Raw genomic sequence first — 19,399 nt, 5'->3', positions numbered from 1 at the left:
GAGATGTGGGGGTTAGTTCACTGTGAAGTTTTGCGGTCGTGTGGAATGGAAATGGACGAAGTTCTTGTAGATGTTTCTCGAATGAAAATTCTAGAGACTGAATATGCCGAACATGTGATGCTTGAAACTAGAGTGGGCGGCTTTTTGATCGAAGATTCTAGTTCAAGGGAAATCGAGGAGTTTGTTTCGATCATGGCCTGTTTGATCTCGGTGCACTATGTTCCAATTCCCAGAACCTCATACTTAGGATGTCCTTTAGGTAATGAAGAGATGTACCGATTAGGAGAATGCACAAGAATCAGGAATCGTCTAGGAAGATCCGCCTGTGAAATCGTCACGGTCCGCTAAGAGCAACGCGCGGGTGTTGATTAGGATTGTGAAGTAGTAGTAAAAAAACACTTGCCTGATTTGCGAAGTCAGTGCAGGGCTTGTGCGAAAGAAGGAAGGAGTGAGACCGTCGATTAGAAGCCGCTGTGTTTGCGGTTTAAAGCATACGCTTCCACATCACCCAGCATTGAAATCATGAATGGAAAAAAGGCTAAATTTGCACGTTAACTGTGGAGCTTCTCCAATCGCCTGTTCTTCGCGTACACAAACCCTGGTACAATCACCACCTCTCTCCACGCCAGAGCGGTTATCCTGGTAACCAGATTACCCTCAAATTAGTGGAGTAAAAAGGACTAAAACTTGGTGTAGCGAGGCGATGATGATTGGTCAGACGACGGAGACAGGCGCTGGAGGTGCGGAACAAGTCTCTCAACGTGCGGATGTGCCCAAGATTTGTGGCGAACTTCAGGAAGACCGGGAGAGGAAGAATGCCAATTAGCATGTCAATCGCCCGAAATTTACAACTCGAGCGGCGCTGACATTATCCTACATTTTTCATTGTGTGGGACCTATCAACAAGGGGTCGTCACAACTGTGACTGCCCCCACCACCATCACTACTCCACTATGAATGCGCATGTGCGGCAGCTAGTGACGACCACACTGCCAATGCTCACTGACTGCGCGCTTGAGAGTGATGCATCCAAGTCTCCTGCACTAGTCTGCCAGCGTTCCATCGGCACCTAACTCGGGGAATCGTATCCACTACCAATCGAACAACGACGTTGGTTGCATCATGACAATCGAGCAGCGGACGATGGTGCAAGCACACGTAACTTTTAAGCTTCTCTTGGTGCTAGCTGGGTGCGTTTTGCAAGTGCAAGCTGCTTACGGTCCCAGTGGCTGGGCTACAGCGACGGCGACGTTCTACGGGGGTGCGGATGCGGGAGGAACTATGGGTACGTTCTAGTGGATTTGTTCAGTACTGTCCTTTTGGTTTTTGCGCACAAATTCGGTCCGGTAAAATCAGGGCCAGCTCCTGATAGTTCACTTCCTGTTCAGTGTGGGCATCTTCCGTCTGCGAAAACATGGTGTTGAGTTGTTTGCCACGCGTTAAAGACCATTGTGGTGTAGAATGTGGGTGGTAATGAAAATGAGTACCCCAACCTTGATATGATATCATAACCTTTCAACGATTCTGACTGGCAAATGTCTCTCACATAGAGTGGAGAGTTAGATGATATTGGATGTGAATTCGCTCTGATTATTTTGCCTTCTTACTCCCAACACACGGTCTGTAACATTCTTGTATAGCGCGAGGATTATCAGTGAGTTTTACACTTTGGTCGCAATTTTCAGGAGGTGCATGCGGGTATGGTAATTTGTACAGCACTGGTTACGGAGCTTCTACAACCGCCCTGAGTGCGCCACTTTTCAACGGTGGTTCTGCTTGTGGAGCGTGTTACCAACTCCAATGCGCTAGAAGCAACCATTGTTACGCAGGGAGATCGATTACAGTCACGGCAACTAACTTTTGTCCTACCGGGTCGGAAGGAGGGTGGTGCAATCCTCCCAGGAAGCATTTCGACCTGTCCATGCCGATGTTCACCACTCTTGCCAGGCAGGTTGCAGGAGTCGTTCCCGTAGACTACAGAAGGTATGTATAATCCATCGTCAACTCTCATTTCGAGTTCAGAGCTTTACTTGTTTTCACATGCGAAAAATGCACGTTAGTAAAACTCTTCGTCGTTGTGGAATGGATTTTGTATCACATGAAATTCTCTTCAGCAATATAGTGCGATGGTTGTCTCCTGCAGGGTAGCCTGCAACAAGAAGGGAGGTCAGAGGTTCCTTATGACCGGAAACCCCTACTTCATAATGGTTCTAGTCTACAACGTCGCTGGCGCTGGTGATGTCCAAAGGTTTTTCGTCAAGGGCTCCATGACGGGGTGGTACGAGTTGAGAAGAAACTGGGGACAGATCTGGACGTGCACTGCGGACAGCAGACTGAAAGGACAAGCCCTCTCTTTCCGCACACAAACCAGCGATGGTCGGCAAGTGGTTTCTATCGACGCAGCTCCTGCAAACTGGAACTTCGGTCAGACTTTCAGCAGTGGTGTTAATTAGTGACTTTCACTCTCCATTCCCCACAGCAGTGGTTGTAGTTTTTGCCGTGATCTCTGTTTTGTATGTTTCGCAAGAGCATGTGTTGTGCTTCGAGCAATGGCTTGGAATTCGCACATCAGTTCCACTACTTCAGCCACTCTTGTACAACGCCTACTTGAATGGCGAAGCTTTAGCATCAGGTATGACGTAGTTGCCATAAGTGACGAGTCACAACTATAGGAAGAGATATGTTACACCCGCTCCGTGCGCAGATCCTCCCGCGCGGAGTGCGAGTTCAAGATTGAAGAGGTGTATGCAGTGCTTGAAGTATGGGTCACCCGCTCTTATCTTCTATATTGTATCGTCCCTCCAAAGTGGCTTCATCCCTGCGGCCAGAAAGTGAAGTTTTTTTCGGTGTTCTTTGTTGAATCGGATCCTCCTGTATATTGCGGGAGCACTACTGCAATGTAAAACACTACATTTGTACATCGTGATGTGAATCCATTACTCTAATAAATGGATCTATTGCAATATCTCATGACTGTGTACGCTGTTTTTGCTTGTCGTGTCTATGTTGCAAATTGGATACTCTAGACTTTGCAGCCTATCCTATTGAGCTGGATGTCAGTGCACCTGATAATCCGATGAGGGAGAATAAAAACTAGCCCATCCAACTGATCATGCTACGCTGCAAAGCATGTTGTGTTTGTCGTCACTTGCATCAGGCAATATAACCATAGTCACGTGCATTTTTGTGCTTTTAGTGTGGCATTGCTTGCAGTGTAATGTACTTCAGTTTCACGGCTGTGAAGACCAATTTCTTTGTCGAACAATTTTGTGTTACAGGCACTCCACGTTTCCAAGATTTGTTTACGAATATACCAGAAATTCCCTTCGAAGCGAATGCTCGAGTAAATACCAAGTTTGGACCCAGTTAAGCCCCTAAATGTCTTTTCACGACGCTGAAGTATGTAGTTCCACTATATCGAGGGATAATAGTTTGGGGTTAGACTACATCCAGAAACTAAAGCGTGTTGAAAGTGACAAATTTCCCTTTGACCCTGGTTAGATTGATTGACTTGGCTCTGAATCTCAGCGGAGGAAATGTAAATTCCACGGGGATCATACTCACCTTTAGCAAAACATTTTATTAGATGAGCTGCTAGTCTGAAGCTCCTACAATCGGGTTAGTTCTCTTCCTTTCAAGCAATCTGGTTGCTGTTTTTATTCTATCACGAGGATTAGTGCTTCGTTTCCCGTGACGGATTAAGGACGGTGCTTCAAGCTGCTAAAATCCATGTTCTTATCAGCTTCAGGTCAGTGATAGCTTTTGGATAGCTTTTGGAACTCACATGCCAACAACAACCATTTTTCCATCATCTTTCAATTGCAGAGAGAAATGTTCTTAAGCCCACAAATAGCTTATTGGGTAGCTTAACTTGGAAATCTGTTGCACCAAATTTAAGGATTCTAAATCTTATATATTGGTTATCATTTGCACGTGATCAAAACATTTCTTGTCCACGAGAATTTGTAAAACACAAGCAAAATCAAGGTAGAGGCTGTGCTCTCCACAGTCCTGACGCAGTTGGGTTCTCTTTGCATAACATGAAAGTGTTGAACTTATCGACGTATGAGTACAGACTAACTGTATCAATCAGGAGTCCGACAGGCTGGTTTAGAGCTTGCTCACAAGCTTTTCCTGAACAGGAGCAACATAAAACAGATCCGGTCTGACATTTTGTGAACATTTTTTGGGAATCATACGGTGCTCAAAGGAAGTTTCTACCTCTCAAAAACTATTTGAAAGTTTCATATGTTTCCTTTCTAAAACTTTCTGACTGTTTTTTTAATACCACGTGCTTTCATGAAGATCTCCTAACTTTATGCTGCTGTGTATGTGATTTTCCTAATGCATTGACTGGATTTTTTAACAACCACCGATTGAATAACTCACATCAAAATAAAAATCATCACAAACATCATGATTGACGAAGATTTGATATACACATGTACAAATATAGAAATTCGTACAACATTCAAAATACATCAACTGTTTTTTTGTTTGATTTTCATAAATTCTAAATTCTATAAATGATTTACGAAATCGACATCTATTGAAAACTGGTAAAACAAGAAAAAATTAAAATTAAATTAAATTAAATTAGTCATGTATCTTTACAATATTAAGATTTTGAAATTTAGTGGTTCAAATACCTTAAACACATCACTGTAGATTCATTCACTATCGTAATTCTGTAAAGATATACATAATACATGGGTTTTACTTGAAACAGCTTGCATGGACCTTCAAGTATAAAAATAAAAGCAGTTGTGAAAGATTTCTGGAACATTCAAAACGTTTTTCTTTTTTCTTTTCTTTTGTTTCATTTAAAGTTCATGTAAATAATGAAATAAATATACTATAAATTTTCAAAGGTATGAGAATTCTTTTAAGAAAAGTATGTGATAATATTGCTGTTTCATAGAAACCTGTGATATCTTTTATGGCAACAGTGAAGTTTTTGAAATTTACATACGTTACAATGAAGTTGATATCATTTAATATCTATTTGTGTGTACACAAATAACGAACAAAGCAAACAAAACAATAAGCTGATTACTAACTTATTTAATATCACAGCATCCTGTAACACACACATAAAAACTTACACCATGACAAAAATACATATATGACAACGTCATAAACTGTTATCATAAAACTTTGAATCAGATTTACTTATCTTTCTTTACACCCACTTGCGAATCAGGCCATAATGCCAAAGCAAGCCTCCATCACAGATAGTGTAATCCGTTGATGTTGGCGAAAGCAGGAAATCGAAGAACTTCAAGCTCAAGTAAGATCAGCTAAGTCAAGCATTTTGTGAATTAGCTTACCCATCTGGTACAACTACTTGCGAATGCCCATCAAACTAGACGTTCACACTCTACTCTCTTCTTGAGCAGACTCTCTGCGGTTAATATTTCAAGGACTCTCAGAACCCAACATTCATTCCATTCGTCTGAAAACTGGAAGTTCCCAGGTGAAACTCATACACGAATCTACAATGCTCTGGAGTATACCATCGCCCACGTATCAATTTTTTCACAAATATGGTGTTTACGCTTCAAGAGAATAGAACTAACATACCCAAGACCCTGGTTGGGCTAGAATATAGAAGAAGGTTAACCAACAAAGCTGAGTTCAGCTGTGATAATAGCTAGCAGTTTATCTGTTTTGTTCAGCCCCCCAAGAGGAAGACTGGAAAGAATAATTCTGAACATTGCACATCCATCGGCTGAAAGAAAATGCACACGACTCTCAAGGCACAAACCAAAAGTTTGTAGTGGAATTATCCACCTAATTTGTGATAATAAGGTCTCCTTTCGTCGAAATAAAACAAAATAGGTCATGTTATGACTGATAAGGATTATGAAACAAGCTACAAAAACTACTGCTGACCCTACATGGAATATTCTAATTCAATGTTGTCAAAGGATGCGCATCGATTGTTTACAACACTAATGTTGGGGGTCTAACCTCTCCTCCATGTATGAGTCTCTGATGTTTTCTCCAGCTGCTTCGTTTATTCTGTCGCTCATCACCTTCAAAATGGGCTTCTTGTAGAGAGCCTCCTCCTTGTTGTTCCTCAGATACTCATTAGCTTCCTCTGCTATTTCTAGAGCGAGTCCAAACTTATTGTTGGCCCGAGAGAGAAGATTTTCAGTGTCCACAAGCAAGTTCAAGTTTAAGTTGTCCTTCAACACACGCTCATTTGTCTGCAAGTAGGGCCAAGTGGTACCTTCATCCCTTTCATGTTCCTCCAACATGGGATCTTTTCTTCCCTGATAAAATGGCACAAAGGGTCACGCATTGCGTCTGATTAGTAAGCTTGACATAAGTAAGGAAACTGTTCTTGAGAAGAACTAAACGATCACTTCTCAACTCCAGCCAAGGTCACTTTGACGCAGCTTCCAGGAAGTCGTAGCTTTAAACAATCTAAGCAAAAGGTGATCGATAACAATGAAAGCACTTCGGTATCCCAGAACTTACTAAACATCAACATTATCATTTGCAACACAATAAATTCTACTCCTCGCATAGATAGTCGTCGTAAGCAGGTGAAAGGAGCTAGATGTATGATGGTAACATAACACACACTGAGTGAGATAAGTAGCTTCAGAAGAAAAAAGACAAAAAACAAAAAAAACAAAAAAAAACAAAAAAAACAAAAAAAACAAAAAAAAACAAAAAAAAACAAAAAAAAAAAAAAAAACAAAAACAAAAACAAAAACAAAAACAAAAACAAAACAAACAAACAAACAAAAAGGTCAAAGAACAATTCATCAATGCAACTGTGTCCCGCGAACGCCAGAAAGGAGGAATTTAGGAGGTAAGGAAGACAAGACTATATAGCGATTGAAGGGCACGAAAGTTTGGAAGCAGAAAAATTAACCATGGCATTAGTGAAAGTCGTTAGCAGAAGATAAACTACTCGCCAGTAAATGGTAATCATCATCATGGGAAGTTTAAGTCCATAGAATGGACACTAACCAAAATTTTGACACTGCATCAGCAGAGAAAAACACTCGAATGCGAACGCGAATGCGAATAGCGGATCAGAGGATCAGTTAAGAGAGCACGTTTCTATGAGATGGTTGCAGCTGACGGCGACGACATAGAATCTACTGCCTCGATCTAATCCACTATCACTGCATAAAACTCGCTCTGCAGGGACAAGCCAAACTAAACATAAACATGACACAGTTCTGGTGGCAACACCCGAAGACGAAACCTAACGTGAACCAATTCTCACACAACGACAATGGAAGCAAGAATTTCTTCTGGGTACTTCATCAAAAACTCCTACAAAGCTGAAGATGCTGCCGAAATAAGGGTCTCAAACAAAGAGAGAATTCACCCACCCCACGTCGACCTCTCCTTTTACTGCCAATGGTGTCTTCAGCTTTACATGATATCCGCGGCAGAGCCTTGACCTGCTTCCACAAAACCCCAACCATAGCACCATTCCGCGAAAACGGTCAATTCCAGACCCAGCCAAGCACTGAAAATGTAGAGCAACTCAGCACGCAGCCTCCACATACGCAAGACCCTCAGCTCATTCCCAGCAAATACTCACACAAACCCAACTCACAAAATCCTCTAGAAAACCCTCCATGGTTAAATTTCTTATCAAAAAAACAGGCAACACGTACCTCCCTGAGTTCCAAATTTACAACGAGGGGATCACATTCGAAGGAAATGGGTAATATGAACATGAAATTTACCTGGTGTTGATTAAAGTGCGAGGAGCAGGAGAAGGAATTCCCCGCTAGCGCATCTGATGAGCACGAAGAGGAAGAGAAGAACGCTTGCGACGAAGTCGACGAGATGAGAGACGACGACGACAACGCCATTGTCGAATTCCGCGAGCACAATCCGCAACCCACCATTCCCCACACAAAACCCCTTCAAAGCCCCACTTCTAATGCTACGTAGCAAACTGGATAGAACGAGACAGCCCCTCCTCGCACTTATTCATCCATCCATTCTTCATCTCCTTTCATCTCCTTTCATCAACATTCGTTTGAAGATGGTATTCATCTTCTTTCTTTGTACTTTCATCCAATTTCGCCTGTAATTGCGTGTATTGAACTCACATCAATTTTTTCACGTTTTTCGTGGGAATTGGACTTGATGGGTGTGAAATAGTAAAATAGTGTAATAGTGTAATAGTATAAAAAATAAAATTGGCAATAGTGTAATAGTATGATAGTGAATAGTAATCCATGGATATTTTTTTTTATTTTGTAATTTTTTTTTTTAGAAAAATGTAACTCGTTGGGTAGAATGTAATAGTTTTATGAACATTTGGCTTTTCGTGGTAAAAATAAATTTCCTTTCTTTGTTGAATATGTTGGGTAGAATTTCTGGTTGGATTATTCATAGATTAAAGAAAAAACATTGATAAAAATAAACAAATATGTGAAAAAAGAATTATATCTTGTATTTGTAAAATATTTGTTATGCAAAATTTGTGCATTTTTTAGAGATATTTTTAGAATAAAATGTTATGATATATTATTGAGGATTCGAATAATGTCTCTTTATTATTTGAAGTTTTTAGTACAAATAAAAACACGAAGTGACTTTATTTTTACTTAAATAAAAATATTTAAATTATTTTGACATAACACAAACTGCAGTATTATTATCAAGTGCTTAATCCAGATCATGTGTAAACTTTCTAATAGCTTAGAATTTCGAAATGAGAATTTTAAAGTACATACAATTTAAAAAACTTGCAAAACATTTGAAATGCATGCTTTTCTTACTTCAAAAATTCGTGTCTAATATGGTTTTTTAAACGTAATTTTTAATTTGGCATCGTTGATGTGTATACGTATTATACAATTTCAATATTCAAGGATCATGTGTGCTATTTCAAATTTTCGTTTTTTTGAAGCAATGTCTTTAGAAATTTGACACATTTTTCAGTATCTGGTCGCATAATTACTACACTTTTGTAATTAACAAATGATGAGATATTCATTTCCGATCGTATGAATACACATCATTCCATAAACTTTGTTTATATTTGTAACAAAATCATGTAACATAATCGTGTGAGAAAAATATTCTGTGAATGAAGATACCACTAAATTTTGTTACTAGCCATCAACAAACATTACAATAAGCGTTACTCCTGTGTCACTTTACACAATCTAGATTTCGAACAAATTAAAGGGGGTTGAATAAGTGAAAATAGAAACAATTCAACATAACCTTTTATCGTTTTCAAAATTTTCGTAACTGATATAAAAATCAACAATAATTTTTCTAAGTGATTAAATCACAAGACAAAACACATTGTGACTTTCAGGAAGACTTTCAAAAATGTATGATGCATGCTCTTTTTAGAAAGTCTTGTATACTTGGAGTATCTGAAATACCAATACAAGACATGCAAGGGATTCGCAGCGTGATATAAAACCAATATATTACAATACATTATCAGGCTGGCTCCATTTCTAAAGACACGTGAAAAAAATCTCTAAATCATACAGATGAAGTTGAGGGAAAACCCACCGTTCGTTCGTCATATACGAAATGCCCCTGGTTGAATTTATTTCACTACAATGGGTGATTTACTACGATATTATACATCACAACCGGAGGAGGTTATCCAGATGTGAACTGTGTAGTTAGTAATTGAAAATATGCCAGAAATTAGTGTCTCCTCTTGGAGTGTTATAGCACTTCAAGCAGTTGTGAAAGCACGCACCACTTCCACTATGGGGGCCCGGCACATAGGACATGTGCCAGAGTTATAAATTATCTCGTTTGCACACTGCAGGCAAGTGCACATGTGTCCACACCTGCAGAGATAACTTTACCAATGAGCCACTACACGAGTTCAAAAATACCAAGATCACGTGCAGTGTTCCTATAAAAGATGGCGCGAGGTATCAAGTAACTCTACACCAGCTGTACAGCACTTGTGTATGCAGCTTCATGCAGGAGTTCCTATATTAACTTAAGCAGCGCTTCACCATCCCAATCAAGAGCATGATACCTCCTCCAACTTGTATCTAGATCCTTTGAGGAGAAACGATAATGTTGTAGGAATAAAAATGTACTCTCTCAACCTTTAAAGGGCTGGGTTTACAAAGCCACCAAGAAACAAGAGCACTCATAAAGACAATGTCACACCTGTATAGGAGAGAGTTGATTTGTTTGTCGCAGCAGATACAGCAAATCCCTTTTTCGACTGTTTTCCATTTCGAACCGTCCAATGCCTCCTCTGGGACTGCTGCATGTGAACGACCAGATAATTTAACCCAATTTACAGCATTGGTTACAATTTTCACCAAAACAATACGACAAAACAAGAGGTTGCACCTCCAGAAGCATAAGGTGACTTGGTACAAGATGAGAATTCACAGGAGAGGGTAATTTGAACAAATCCAACAAACAACTTTAGAGCCCTATGATTCAGTTGTTCATTTTATAACAAGAGGTAGATGCAGCAGTGGAAAATCCTATCAGAGAACTGCAAAAAGATAAAGGTGCATAAGTGGCAGAGTTTGTGTACCTGTACCAGCACCAGCATACATTCGCTGGAGGGCCCCTGCAACCTCCTGCCTCACAGAACGTTGGAGCTCATATTGCATGTCCATACAAGCCTCCAGTGTCCGCCGCATTTCAGTGATTCCTTGGGCCAGCCGTGCCACGTCTTCCTTCAGTCCATTATGACTAGTTTCCCATTCCTTCAGTACAAACCAAAACTATGGTGAGTTCACAACGACAGAGTATTACTTGCATTTATTTTGCTACATATCTAACAGTCAACTACAGCAAGATGTGAAAACTTCGTCCATATATACATATAATGAAAGTTCCCCGTTGTAGACCTACCATGACTCTGGGGCGTTGTTGGACGCGCCGTGGCCAAGGTAAATTCTGCGATACAGGTTGAGGTGGCGGTGGAGGTGGAGGTGGAGGTGGAGGGGGAGATGGAGCTCCCATGAGTAAACTTGCTATAGTCCTTGGCCTGAATGGTAAGCGCCGTGGTCCAGGTGTATTTTGGTAGACGGGCTGTGGAGGTGGGGGAGGGGGAGGAGGAATTGGTATGGAAGTTCGGGTGACTGTGGCTTGAGAATCAAGAGGCCTGGCATGTGGATTGTGGATCTGCCTGTGCACAAACGACCTAATCAATTGATCCAATCTATCCCGGAAATCACTCGCCAGTACAGTTGTCACGCTCCTCCTGAACGAACGCATCCACAACATTAACTCATGTACTGCTGCATTAAATAATTCTACAACATGACTTCTTGACCATATAGATTTTAAATTACAGTTCAATCTATACATCGTCATTCCCTGCATAGGAACAAGACGGTAACCACATTTTCGTAAAGCTAGAAAAATGAAAGCAACTTAGGTTTAGTATATAAACCGATACGAAAATTTTGAATATTTATGTTCTCCTAGCTTGATAATGAGCTCAATCGAAAGAAAGCAAGATCCAACCAGTGTTTAAGTAGTATTTCTGTAAGAGATACGATAGATCAAAGGCACTAACCGCCCAATAAGATCACGGAGCTCCATGTCATGCACGGTTGTATCTAAATCGATATTTTGATTAGGAGTAACAGCTGGCCGACTCCAAGTCATCTGTACTGGTCTTTCTGCCATCTGCGTGATTTCATCTTGGTGCATACGCTCGTGAGCAGGGCGTGCCCTATGAGCTGTTTCATCTTGGCGACTTCGTTCCTGAACAGGCTGTGAGCGAGGATCAGGCTCAACAGATCTTGCGTTCGCTTGACCGCGAACTATAGTCTCTAATCGAGACCGAAATGCCTCTCTGTATAATTCACAATTCAAGAGCTTTATGAGTACAGAAATTATTCTTCCAGTAACAGCAAACAGCGAGATATCAGAGCAAAAATTGAAATTAACATCGCACATATTAATACAAAGCGGAATTTGCGACAAAAGAAAAGGAATATGAAATTGAACTGTCCTATCACCGTTTTAATTCCTAAACTAGGATCGTGATTTCTCATTGCAATTTAATGATTCAAGGGAGTATCAAAGCACGGTTTCTGCAGTTCAAAGTATGGAAGAGCACCTCAATCTACTGACGGCCTGCTGTTGCTGAAGTTGACCGATCTCCGTGGAAGCCGACGAGGGCATTCTTGGATCATCCTCAGCTGAACCACCACGCCTGATTCTTCCCCGAAGCAAATACTAGATGAAGGCAAATCAACAAACGCGTCAATGTTGTCATTACAGAATCCTTGATAAAGCAATAGAAACATTAACGATACCTCCAACATGCAAATTCACAGGCGAAGCATGTGAAGATCATGTTAACCATTCAACATCGGAAGAAAACAAGATATTCAGAGGTTTGGCATCATTGTACATTTCAGACATTGTACCTGTAGACGGTTTCGTTGAGAGAAATCAGAGACAGATCGTAACTCCGTGAGCCTCTCAAGCTCCCTCTGTCGTTCCCTTTCGATCCGCATCAACACCTCAACAACCATTTCTGATGCTTCCTGCCGTTGCCTGCCAAACTCTGTATCACCAATCTCCCTCACTTCATTCCTTTCTGCGGTCATATCTCCAGTTACTCTACCAACATCAGGTCCTTGCGGATACGTGCTGCGCTGGCTACTGGTTTCCATCCAAGTCCTTACCAAACGTCTCACTCTTTCTCTCTCATTTTGACCAAGCCATGGATTCAAACCATCTTGGCTTCCACGAACATCAGCTTCAATGTTGCTCACTACACTCTGCCGAGCCCAATGTTGCACTATTTGCCTCACCCGTTCTCTGTCCATCTCACCAAGCTCTGCAGCTAGAGAGCTAGCCGTAGCCCTATTCCCGACTTGCTGCTCATCCCCAACCCAAACTCTTTGGGAATCTACCCTAGTCCTCATAAGCTCATCTGTTTGAATTGCAGAATTTCCAGACCTGGTCCTCTCTAATGAATAATCTGCATCTCCCCCTGTCGAACCTGTAGGAGTTTGGGAAGGTACTTCGAGCTCATGTTGGGGGGTAGCTTCAGTTGGGTTCCTGTCCATTCCAACGTTTCGTTCTCCTACAATTCCTCTCCACATTTGAACTAGAGAAGATGCCCTGCGATGGCCCCTCTCAAGTATACTTTCTGGACGAGATGTGGGGGCTTCTTGCAGGAAGGAAGCATCAAGCATAGATACAGTATGTTGTCCAGCAAGTGCAAGTAACTCAGCTTCCCGAGCTTGGCGCTCCAGGGTAGTGATCATTTCCTCCGCCCGTGTGTCCCAAATGTGCAATATTCGAGACTGCCGTCTTCCGGGTGACTCACCAGAAGATGGATTCTGAACAATTCCTTCATCAAGCATACGTTCCTGACTATGCACTGTCCTTTCTCTTTCAGCCTCGTCTTCAACATCAAGCTCCTCCTGAAGCCGCTCTGCAGACAAAGTTTGAAAAGAAGTTGAAGCATAGCTAGATTCACCAGAGACATCCTCAACGTCCTGTAGATCTCCAAAGTGCTCTTCGTCGCATTCTTCTTGCCGACTGCTATCTCCTTGCGATGAAGTATAGGAAGACGGCCCGTTTTCAGTTCGGGAAATATCGTGAGGGGAGCTGCAGGAAGCAAGTGCCATGCAAGTATTCAGGTGGTCTTGCACAAGCTCCTCTAGGCCCCTCCGAAACTCCGCATCTGCATTAGTCACTGGATGCGATTCCAGAAGCGCCATTTGCTCCCGCTTCTGCTGTATCTGCTGCAGCCGATTTACAGCAGCTGCCCGATCATCCATCATCATCTCGTCCATTTGAGCGATTTCGTCAGCAGCTTCGCGCATACTTAGATCGCAGTCGTCCATCTCGACACCAGCTGCCAAGATCACGTTGCCAAATGAAAAAGACGCGGCTTAATTCTGTACACCGTGCTCTATCTGCATCGCATAATCTCTTTAAATTGCTGCATCCTTTTGAATTGGTATTTTTCGTGCCGCAACCAAAAGGAAGAACAGGAACCAACGTTAGCTACATTTACAGTTATTCACCTGTGAAAAAGAAAAAGAAAAAGAAAACAAAGTGAACTCTTGATGTACTTAAGCATCCCCAGAGGACTAAAATTTCTGCTTGAGTGCCAAGACTAAGCAGGATTTGTAAAACACCATCAATCGTCTGTAACTTGCTATCCTCATATTTGAGGTTTACTAGGTCACATCTGACTAGGCACGATAGCTTCTTTGTGATCGCATATATAAGCGAACCCTCTAAGTACATCTGAAAACATTTGACAATGCTAGGGAGGGGAACAAACGAACACACCGCTCCGTGTGTTGCAATTCAGACATCAAGCTACGACGAATCGCACCGAACACAAGAAAAATGTGGAAATGCAGATGCTACCTGCAGTACGAACGATTTCGGCAATTTGTAACCCTAGTTAGAGAAAGAATACACATTCACTTTAAACAAGCAGATCGAATGAAGCGTCGAGAAAAGATCAACCCAGCTTGTAAATAAACTCAGGAACAAGGAAACGAGGTTCAAGGAAATCATAACAACACTTCTCAGTATATGCAATATTTACTAAATTCCCATAAAATACAACCATAACTAGATCTGATAGCCACTGCTATTTTTCACTATTTTGCGCCAGTCTTCGAATTTTGACGTTCAATTTATTCTCCGTAATCTCAGAATTGCAAATCGTTACAGAATCGTACTTTAAGCTGTTCTATTTTTTAAAATTATACGAGAGATTGCTTGTGATTATTTACGAATTTCTCGGTCTTAGAATTATAGATCCATGCCGTTAAATTGGACAAGTCCTCAACGGAAAGAAAAACACTAACCAAGTATACAAAGCAATTGGATAAATTTTCAACGCAGAATACACCACCACAACTAAGAATCAATTTCTGAACGAGGCAACAAAATGCACTCAGTCGCCAAAGACACAACGAACCAAGCGTAAGCTCCAATCCGACGAACAGAACCAACATCAATCGAGCCAATCAAAGTACAAAATCCAAAAACCAAATCTCCCAAAAAAGGCTGCAACAACACGCACCTTAATAAATCGTGCACTCAGAAGACGAAGACGAACTAAATTGACTAATCCGCAGCACGCACTTCTCACCACCACCGCCACTGGCTTCGGGAACTCCAACCACCAAGCTCCAGATTCACAGAGATCCAAACCTTGTTACACACGCTCTCTTAACACAGAGCTCCAGCCCGACTTCGCGAAGACCTCAAACTCCTACACCTCCTCACTCCTCTAAACCTTCACAAACCCTCAATGACAGGGAGAAAAGAAAAGAGAAAAAAAAAAAAAAAAAAAAAAAAAAAAAAAAACGAGACGACTAAATCATCGCCAATTGAGCACTTCACCGTCCACAAACATCCGCATCACTCCACAAACCACACAACTACGACACGCTTCTCGACGGAATCATCGAGAGGCTCCAGAGAACAATATGGCCATGAGTAGGGCTGGATCCTTAAGAGCAGGCAAAACGCGAGGACGTCTCTTTGTATTGTTGGCACCACTCGCATGGATTTGCGTGGGTCTAGCCCCCGCGCAGGTGTGAAAGGGGTTCGATAATGGACCCGTTCCCACCCTCGACACCCTTGGCCCATCTCGGCGTCGTGCGGGGAGCATGAGGGTATGTTCCTCCGTCCCAGTTTAGCTTCCCGTCTCGATCCGCTTGGCCGCGTTAAGCAATGCGGCGTAATTGCAGAGCTCTTGGCCTCTACACGAGACGACGCGTGCGTGTTTGCAAGCGGGGGAAGGCCAAGCCCTATTTGAAGCCACTCGCGCTGCGCTTGTGCAGTTTATGGCAGGCTGCAATTTCGCTTCCAATATCAGTTAAGAGGTTCGTTTTTATTCATTCGGGGGTCTGTAGATGATGCGCGTTTGCAGAGATTGACTTCCTTGGCCGGGGGATTTCCTTTTTTTGTTTTTTTTTTTGTTTTTTTTTGTTTTTTTCTTGCAGACGCCACGCAGATGGTATCCGCAACTTGGAATGAGCCTCTGGTTCCGTGCTCTCTCTCTCTCTCTCGCGCTTAATTTGGCTGCGACCTTTGGCGAGATTGAAGCTCCGAGCCAGTCAACGCGAGCGGTGTTTATTATGTAATTTTCTCGACGCTGTTTTCGGGAAGTGCTGCTTTTTCCTTCTTCTTCTGTCTCCTTCTCGTCGCTAGGGTTGTTGTTACTTTGGCTTGCCATTTAAAGGCTGATTGCTTACCACTATCACAACACCTCCTTGCCTTGGCCTTCACTCCCACTAGCCATAGCTAGCTAAGCATGGACGTCGTGCTTGCAAACTTCATTTATTGGATGTTGTTAGCATTAAGAGTGTTACTATGTAACAAATGGATTTCATTGGTTTCAGATCAAGTAGTGGAGAAATGAATCTAGAGTTTTTCTTTTTCTTTTTCCCTCATGGTTAGAATGGGCGGGTCAATTTAATAAAAGCCTGGGTCTATTTAACATTCCTCTATTTTTACTATTTTTTTTGGGTACATATTTTATGAGCATATTTTTTTTATTTATTTATTTATTCACAATTATTTTAAAAAATTTAAGTATGCACATTAGAATCATGTTTTAAACTAAAATATTAAAATGATAGACTATAAAATAAATAACTTTCATACAACCAAAAGCATCAATAGAGGCAATTTAAACAAGAGCATTGAAAAGAATGTAGAACCTTTAGACAAAATGTTTAATAAAAAAGATACACAATGAACATATTATTCAACAAAACCATAAGTAGTTATATTGTACACAGTAATTTTAACATTGTACATAAAGTTTTCCGTGGAGATACCCATCCATGCTTCACTTCTCCACTACTTGATCTGAACTGTTCTATCATTTTGGGAGAAACTGCAGTGCGTGTGATATTTAAATCACTAACGTGTACACTAAATTGAGCATATCATATAAAAAGGATAATCTAAGCTGAGCTCACCACGACTAAATCGAGATCTCACACAGTGATAAGGCGCAGTCATACATTCCCTGTTAGTAGGCACCTGGCGCACCTATCTAGCTCCTCAAATCAACACCGCCGGCCAAAAACAAAAAAAAAAAAAAAAAAAAAAAAACACACGGCCGCTACCCTGAAAAATCCTCAGGAGGACGAACTTTTCCCCTGATTGATTGGTATTTCAAATGTAGCATCCTTCCTCTAGTAAATGAACCAACGTCCTGGCAAGTTTGCATGGATCCTGTAATACACTGGTGCAGCGAACTGGCGCCCAGACATCGTGGTTACAGATATCTCTATCAGTAGCAAAATAACGTGATCGAGAGCTTGTATGACTACGAGCCTCAGCTGCTGCTGGAAACGTGCGCATGACTGTTGCCTTTGAGAGGTTAATTGGATTTGCCGCTGATTGAGAACAAAACCTGCAACTAGGAGGTTTTCCATTTGCATAACTGCCATACTTTACACTTTCCTGTCCTCGATTCACCATTTCAAGTCATAGGGTCAGATTAGCAACGGGTCCATCTGTACTCGTAAAAAGACCTTCAAAGTATCAATCGTAGTATCTCGAACGGTATGTGAATTCCATGTAACATTTTACGATTTCGACGCCATCCCGTAGACATTGAAGGGAAACCTGGTCACATCCACGTTCAACAAGTCATAGGCATTCCACTGCTCTTGCAATTTCTTCAGTCTTGTAAACCACTTCGCAACACATGTTCACTTCCAATCACGTGTTCCACACATACAGTACCAAATTCAATTAACCACCTGCCACTTTCTGCAAAAACATTTTCGCAAAATTCTAAAAACACCTACAAACGCATTTCCTCCCAGCAAATTCCTCGAGGGTTTGTAGTTGGGACGCTCATCCCTGCTCCATCATCCTCCTACTTACGCTATTACCTAGATCTACGAATACCTGACCTCATAGCCACTTATCTCGGAGAGAAGTGGAGTTCATTCTGTGCTTCTTTGTACTTACATGAGCATTGCTTAATGCTCGTTGAGTGTTTTTTTTGTATTACAGTAAAATGATAGCTTTTGTGTTATGTTCTTTTGAATTATTTCCTCATTGTATCAGAGCATTGTATCAGAGCATTGTATCAGAGCATTGTATCAGAGCAAAGGATTTTTGTGCTAACTTTGGTTGATGACTTGTACATTGTTTAATTCGGCTACTTAGAAGACCATTATTTTCTTCTTTTCTCTTCCCCTCTTACAAATTGATCAAGTATAATGAGTTCACTTGAATTTGTCTATTCCAAAGAAACAATGCTAACTGGTCATAACAACTACAAGCATTGGGTAGTTATAATATACATCATCTTTGAATGGAAAGATTTATGGGATTTAATCAAATCCATACTTTTAGCAACCTCAATAGCAACGGACACAAAGAGAGAAGAAGCTATCAACTTGTTAAAAATGGTTGCTCCACAACATCCTAGATATCTTAGATTCAAAAAAAGTGTGGAACATGCTAAGTACTATGTTCCAAATCAACATAATTTCAGATATTATGATGGTGTTAAACTAGTGGGAGTGTTTGCATATGATAGAATAATAAGATATATCAACATTCATACAACATGTGAATAACATCCTTCAAGACCTAAAATCAATAAAAAACAATAACCATCAAAAGAGTTAATAGTACATTGCCTACTCAAGCATCTGTCACAAATATACATATTTACCTTGATAATTATCTAAATAACAAGAATAGGTAGAAGTAAGTCAAAGTAGATAAATATGATAATAACTTGTGGATAGCTTCTTAGAAGCTTCATAGATAGTACTTTGCCTTTATACATGTTTATAAGTGATTGATAGGTTGAAAACTTGGCCAACAAAGATGCTATGTGTCAACATATTGACCATTTATAGTACAAGTTGGACATATGGCGCACACCTAGGAAACTTGCCTTGCAAATTAGACATGTATCCTATAAGTTGGACGCGTATTAGAGGTCCTGTAACATGTCGCCACATAACTCTTAATTAAGTAGTATATATAGAGGCAAGAATGAAGCCTTCTTCACTCTTGTCAACTCTTTTTTTGCTTTTAGTCTAGTTTCAAGAGTCTAATATTTTCTAATCTTTGTCAATAGCCATTCCAATTCTTCCTTACATATACATACTTTCTTCTATTTTTTCACTTTTCTTTTGATACAGATTCCACGAATTTATGTATCTTTTTTTAATTTGTATTCTTGACAGATTGACAAGAGTACACATATAATATCAGAGCTTTGTCCTTTCTTAATTAAGAGTGGATTATCCCTTTCTCTTGATAAGACATAAGTATATTAGAAGTTGTGGATTATCTTCTTCTAAACTGATATTGTTTCTAGATTTTTTTTTTTCTTGATTCTTAAATATTGTATTTTGTGAGAATAGACACCTTTCTTTTTATTGTGTTAGTATGGCACAGCTTGCTGAAA

General features: G+C 40.8%; 3 protein-coding genes across 9 annotated transcripts; 1 reads left to right on the top strand and 2 right to left on the bottom strand.

Annotated features, from left to right (window-relative positions):
• The first annotated feature begins 988 nt into the window (after nucleotides 1–988).
• On the top strand, nucleotides 989–2,965 carry LOC112274878 (expansin-A11). Its single transcript, XM_024504710.3, has 3 exons — nucleotides 989–1,285; nucleotides 1,686–1,983; nucleotides 2,144–2,965. Exons 1-3 carry the CDS (start codon nucleotides 1,123–1,125, stop codon nucleotides 2,451–2,453), a joined length of 771 nt encoding a protein of 256 aa, XP_024360478.1. The 5' UTR covers nucleotides 989–1,122; the 3' UTR covers nucleotides 2,454–2,965.
• A 2,789-nt stretch (nucleotides 2,966–5,754) lies between these two features.
• On the bottom strand, nucleotides 5,755–7,888 carry LOC112274790 (uncharacterized). Its single transcript, XM_024504556.3, has 3 exons — nucleotides 7,722–7,888; nucleotides 7,359–7,430; nucleotides 5,755–6,278 (listed from the first exon to the last, which is right to left on the bottom strand). Exons 1-3 carry the CDS (start codon nucleotides 7,884–7,886, stop codon nucleotides 5,955–5,957), a joined length of 561 nt encoding a protein of 186 aa, XP_024360324.1. The 5' UTR covers nucleotides 7,887–7,888; the 3' UTR covers nucleotides 5,755–5,954.
• A 1,528-nt stretch (nucleotides 7,889–9,416) lies between these two features.
• Nucleotides 9,417–15,464, bottom strand: LOC112275122 (uncharacterized). 7 transcript variants are annotated; one of them, XM_024505166.3, is made up of 9 exons: nucleotides 15,020–15,464; nucleotides 14,272–14,352; nucleotides 12,384–13,922; nucleotides 12,071–12,189; nucleotides 11,522–11,803; nucleotides 10,852–11,203; nucleotides 10,529–10,703; nucleotides 10,147–10,246; nucleotides 9,417–9,812 (listed from the first exon to the last, which is right to left on the bottom strand). In XM_024505166.3, exons 3-9 carry the CDS (start codon nucleotides 13,815–13,817, stop codon nucleotides 9,695–9,697), a joined length of 2,580 nt encoding a protein of 859 aa, XP_024360934.1. In that variant the 5' UTR covers nucleotides 13,818–13,922; nucleotides 14,272–14,352; nucleotides 15,020–15,464; the 3' UTR covers nucleotides 9,417–9,694. The 7 variants fall into 7 exon arrangements, with proteins under 7 accessions (XP_024360934.1, XP_090102226.1, XP_090102225.1 ...); XM_090246100.1 differs by having other exon boundaries at nucleotides 10,147–10,243; XM_090246099.1 differs by lacking the exon at nucleotides 14,272–14,352 and having other exon boundaries at nucleotides 12,384–14,000.
• Nucleotides 15,465–19,399: the final 3,935 nt, after the last annotated feature.

Source organism: Physcomitrium patens, chromosome 22 (assembly GCF_059467195.1).
Source record: "Physcomitrium patens ecotype Gransden chromosome 22, ASM5946719v1, whole genome shotgun sequence".
Taxonomy (NCBI): domain Eukaryota; kingdom Viridiplantae; phylum Streptophyta; class Bryopsida; order Funariales; family Funariaceae; genus Physcomitrium; species Physcomitrium patens.
This window is presented reverse-complemented; position numbering and strand designations above follow the sequence as displayed.

Coding starts and splice junctions, on each gene's coding strand:
- LOC112274790 (XM_024504556.3), bottom strand. CDS start 7,886: ATGGTGGGTTGCGGATTGTGCTCGCGGAATTCGACAATGGCGTTGTCG. Junction 7,431..7,721: donor CGCACTTTAATCAACACCAG/GTAAATTTCATG, acceptor TTGTGGAAGCAG/GTCAAGGCTCTGCCGCGGAT. Junction 6,279..7,358: donor AAAGGAGAGGTCGACGTGGG/GTGGGTGAATTC, acceptor CCATTTTATCAG/GGAAGAAAAGATCCCATGTT.
- LOC112275122 (XM_024505166.3), bottom strand. CDS start 13,817: ATGGACGACTGCGATCTAAGTATGCGCGAAGCTGCTGACGAAATCGCT. Junction 10,247..10,528: donor GTATGCTGGTGCTGGTACAG/GTACACAAACTC, acceptor GTTCACATGCAG/CAGTCCCAGAGGAGGCATTG. Junction 9,813..10,146: donor ATCAACTCTCTCCTATACAG/GTGTGACATTGT, acceptor TTATCTCTGCAG/GTGTGGACACATGTGCACTT.
- LOC112274878 (XM_024504710.3), top strand. CDS start 1,123: ATGACAATCGAGCAGCGGACGATGGTGCAAGCACACGTAACTTTTAAG. Junction 1,286..1,685: donor GGATGCGGGAGGAACTATGG/GTACGTTCTAGT, acceptor CGCAATTTTCAG/GAGGTGCATGCGGGTATGGT. Junction 1,984..2,143: donor GTTCCCGTAGACTACAGAAG/GTATGTATAATC, acceptor TGTCTCCTGCAG/GGTAGCCTGCAACAAGAAGG.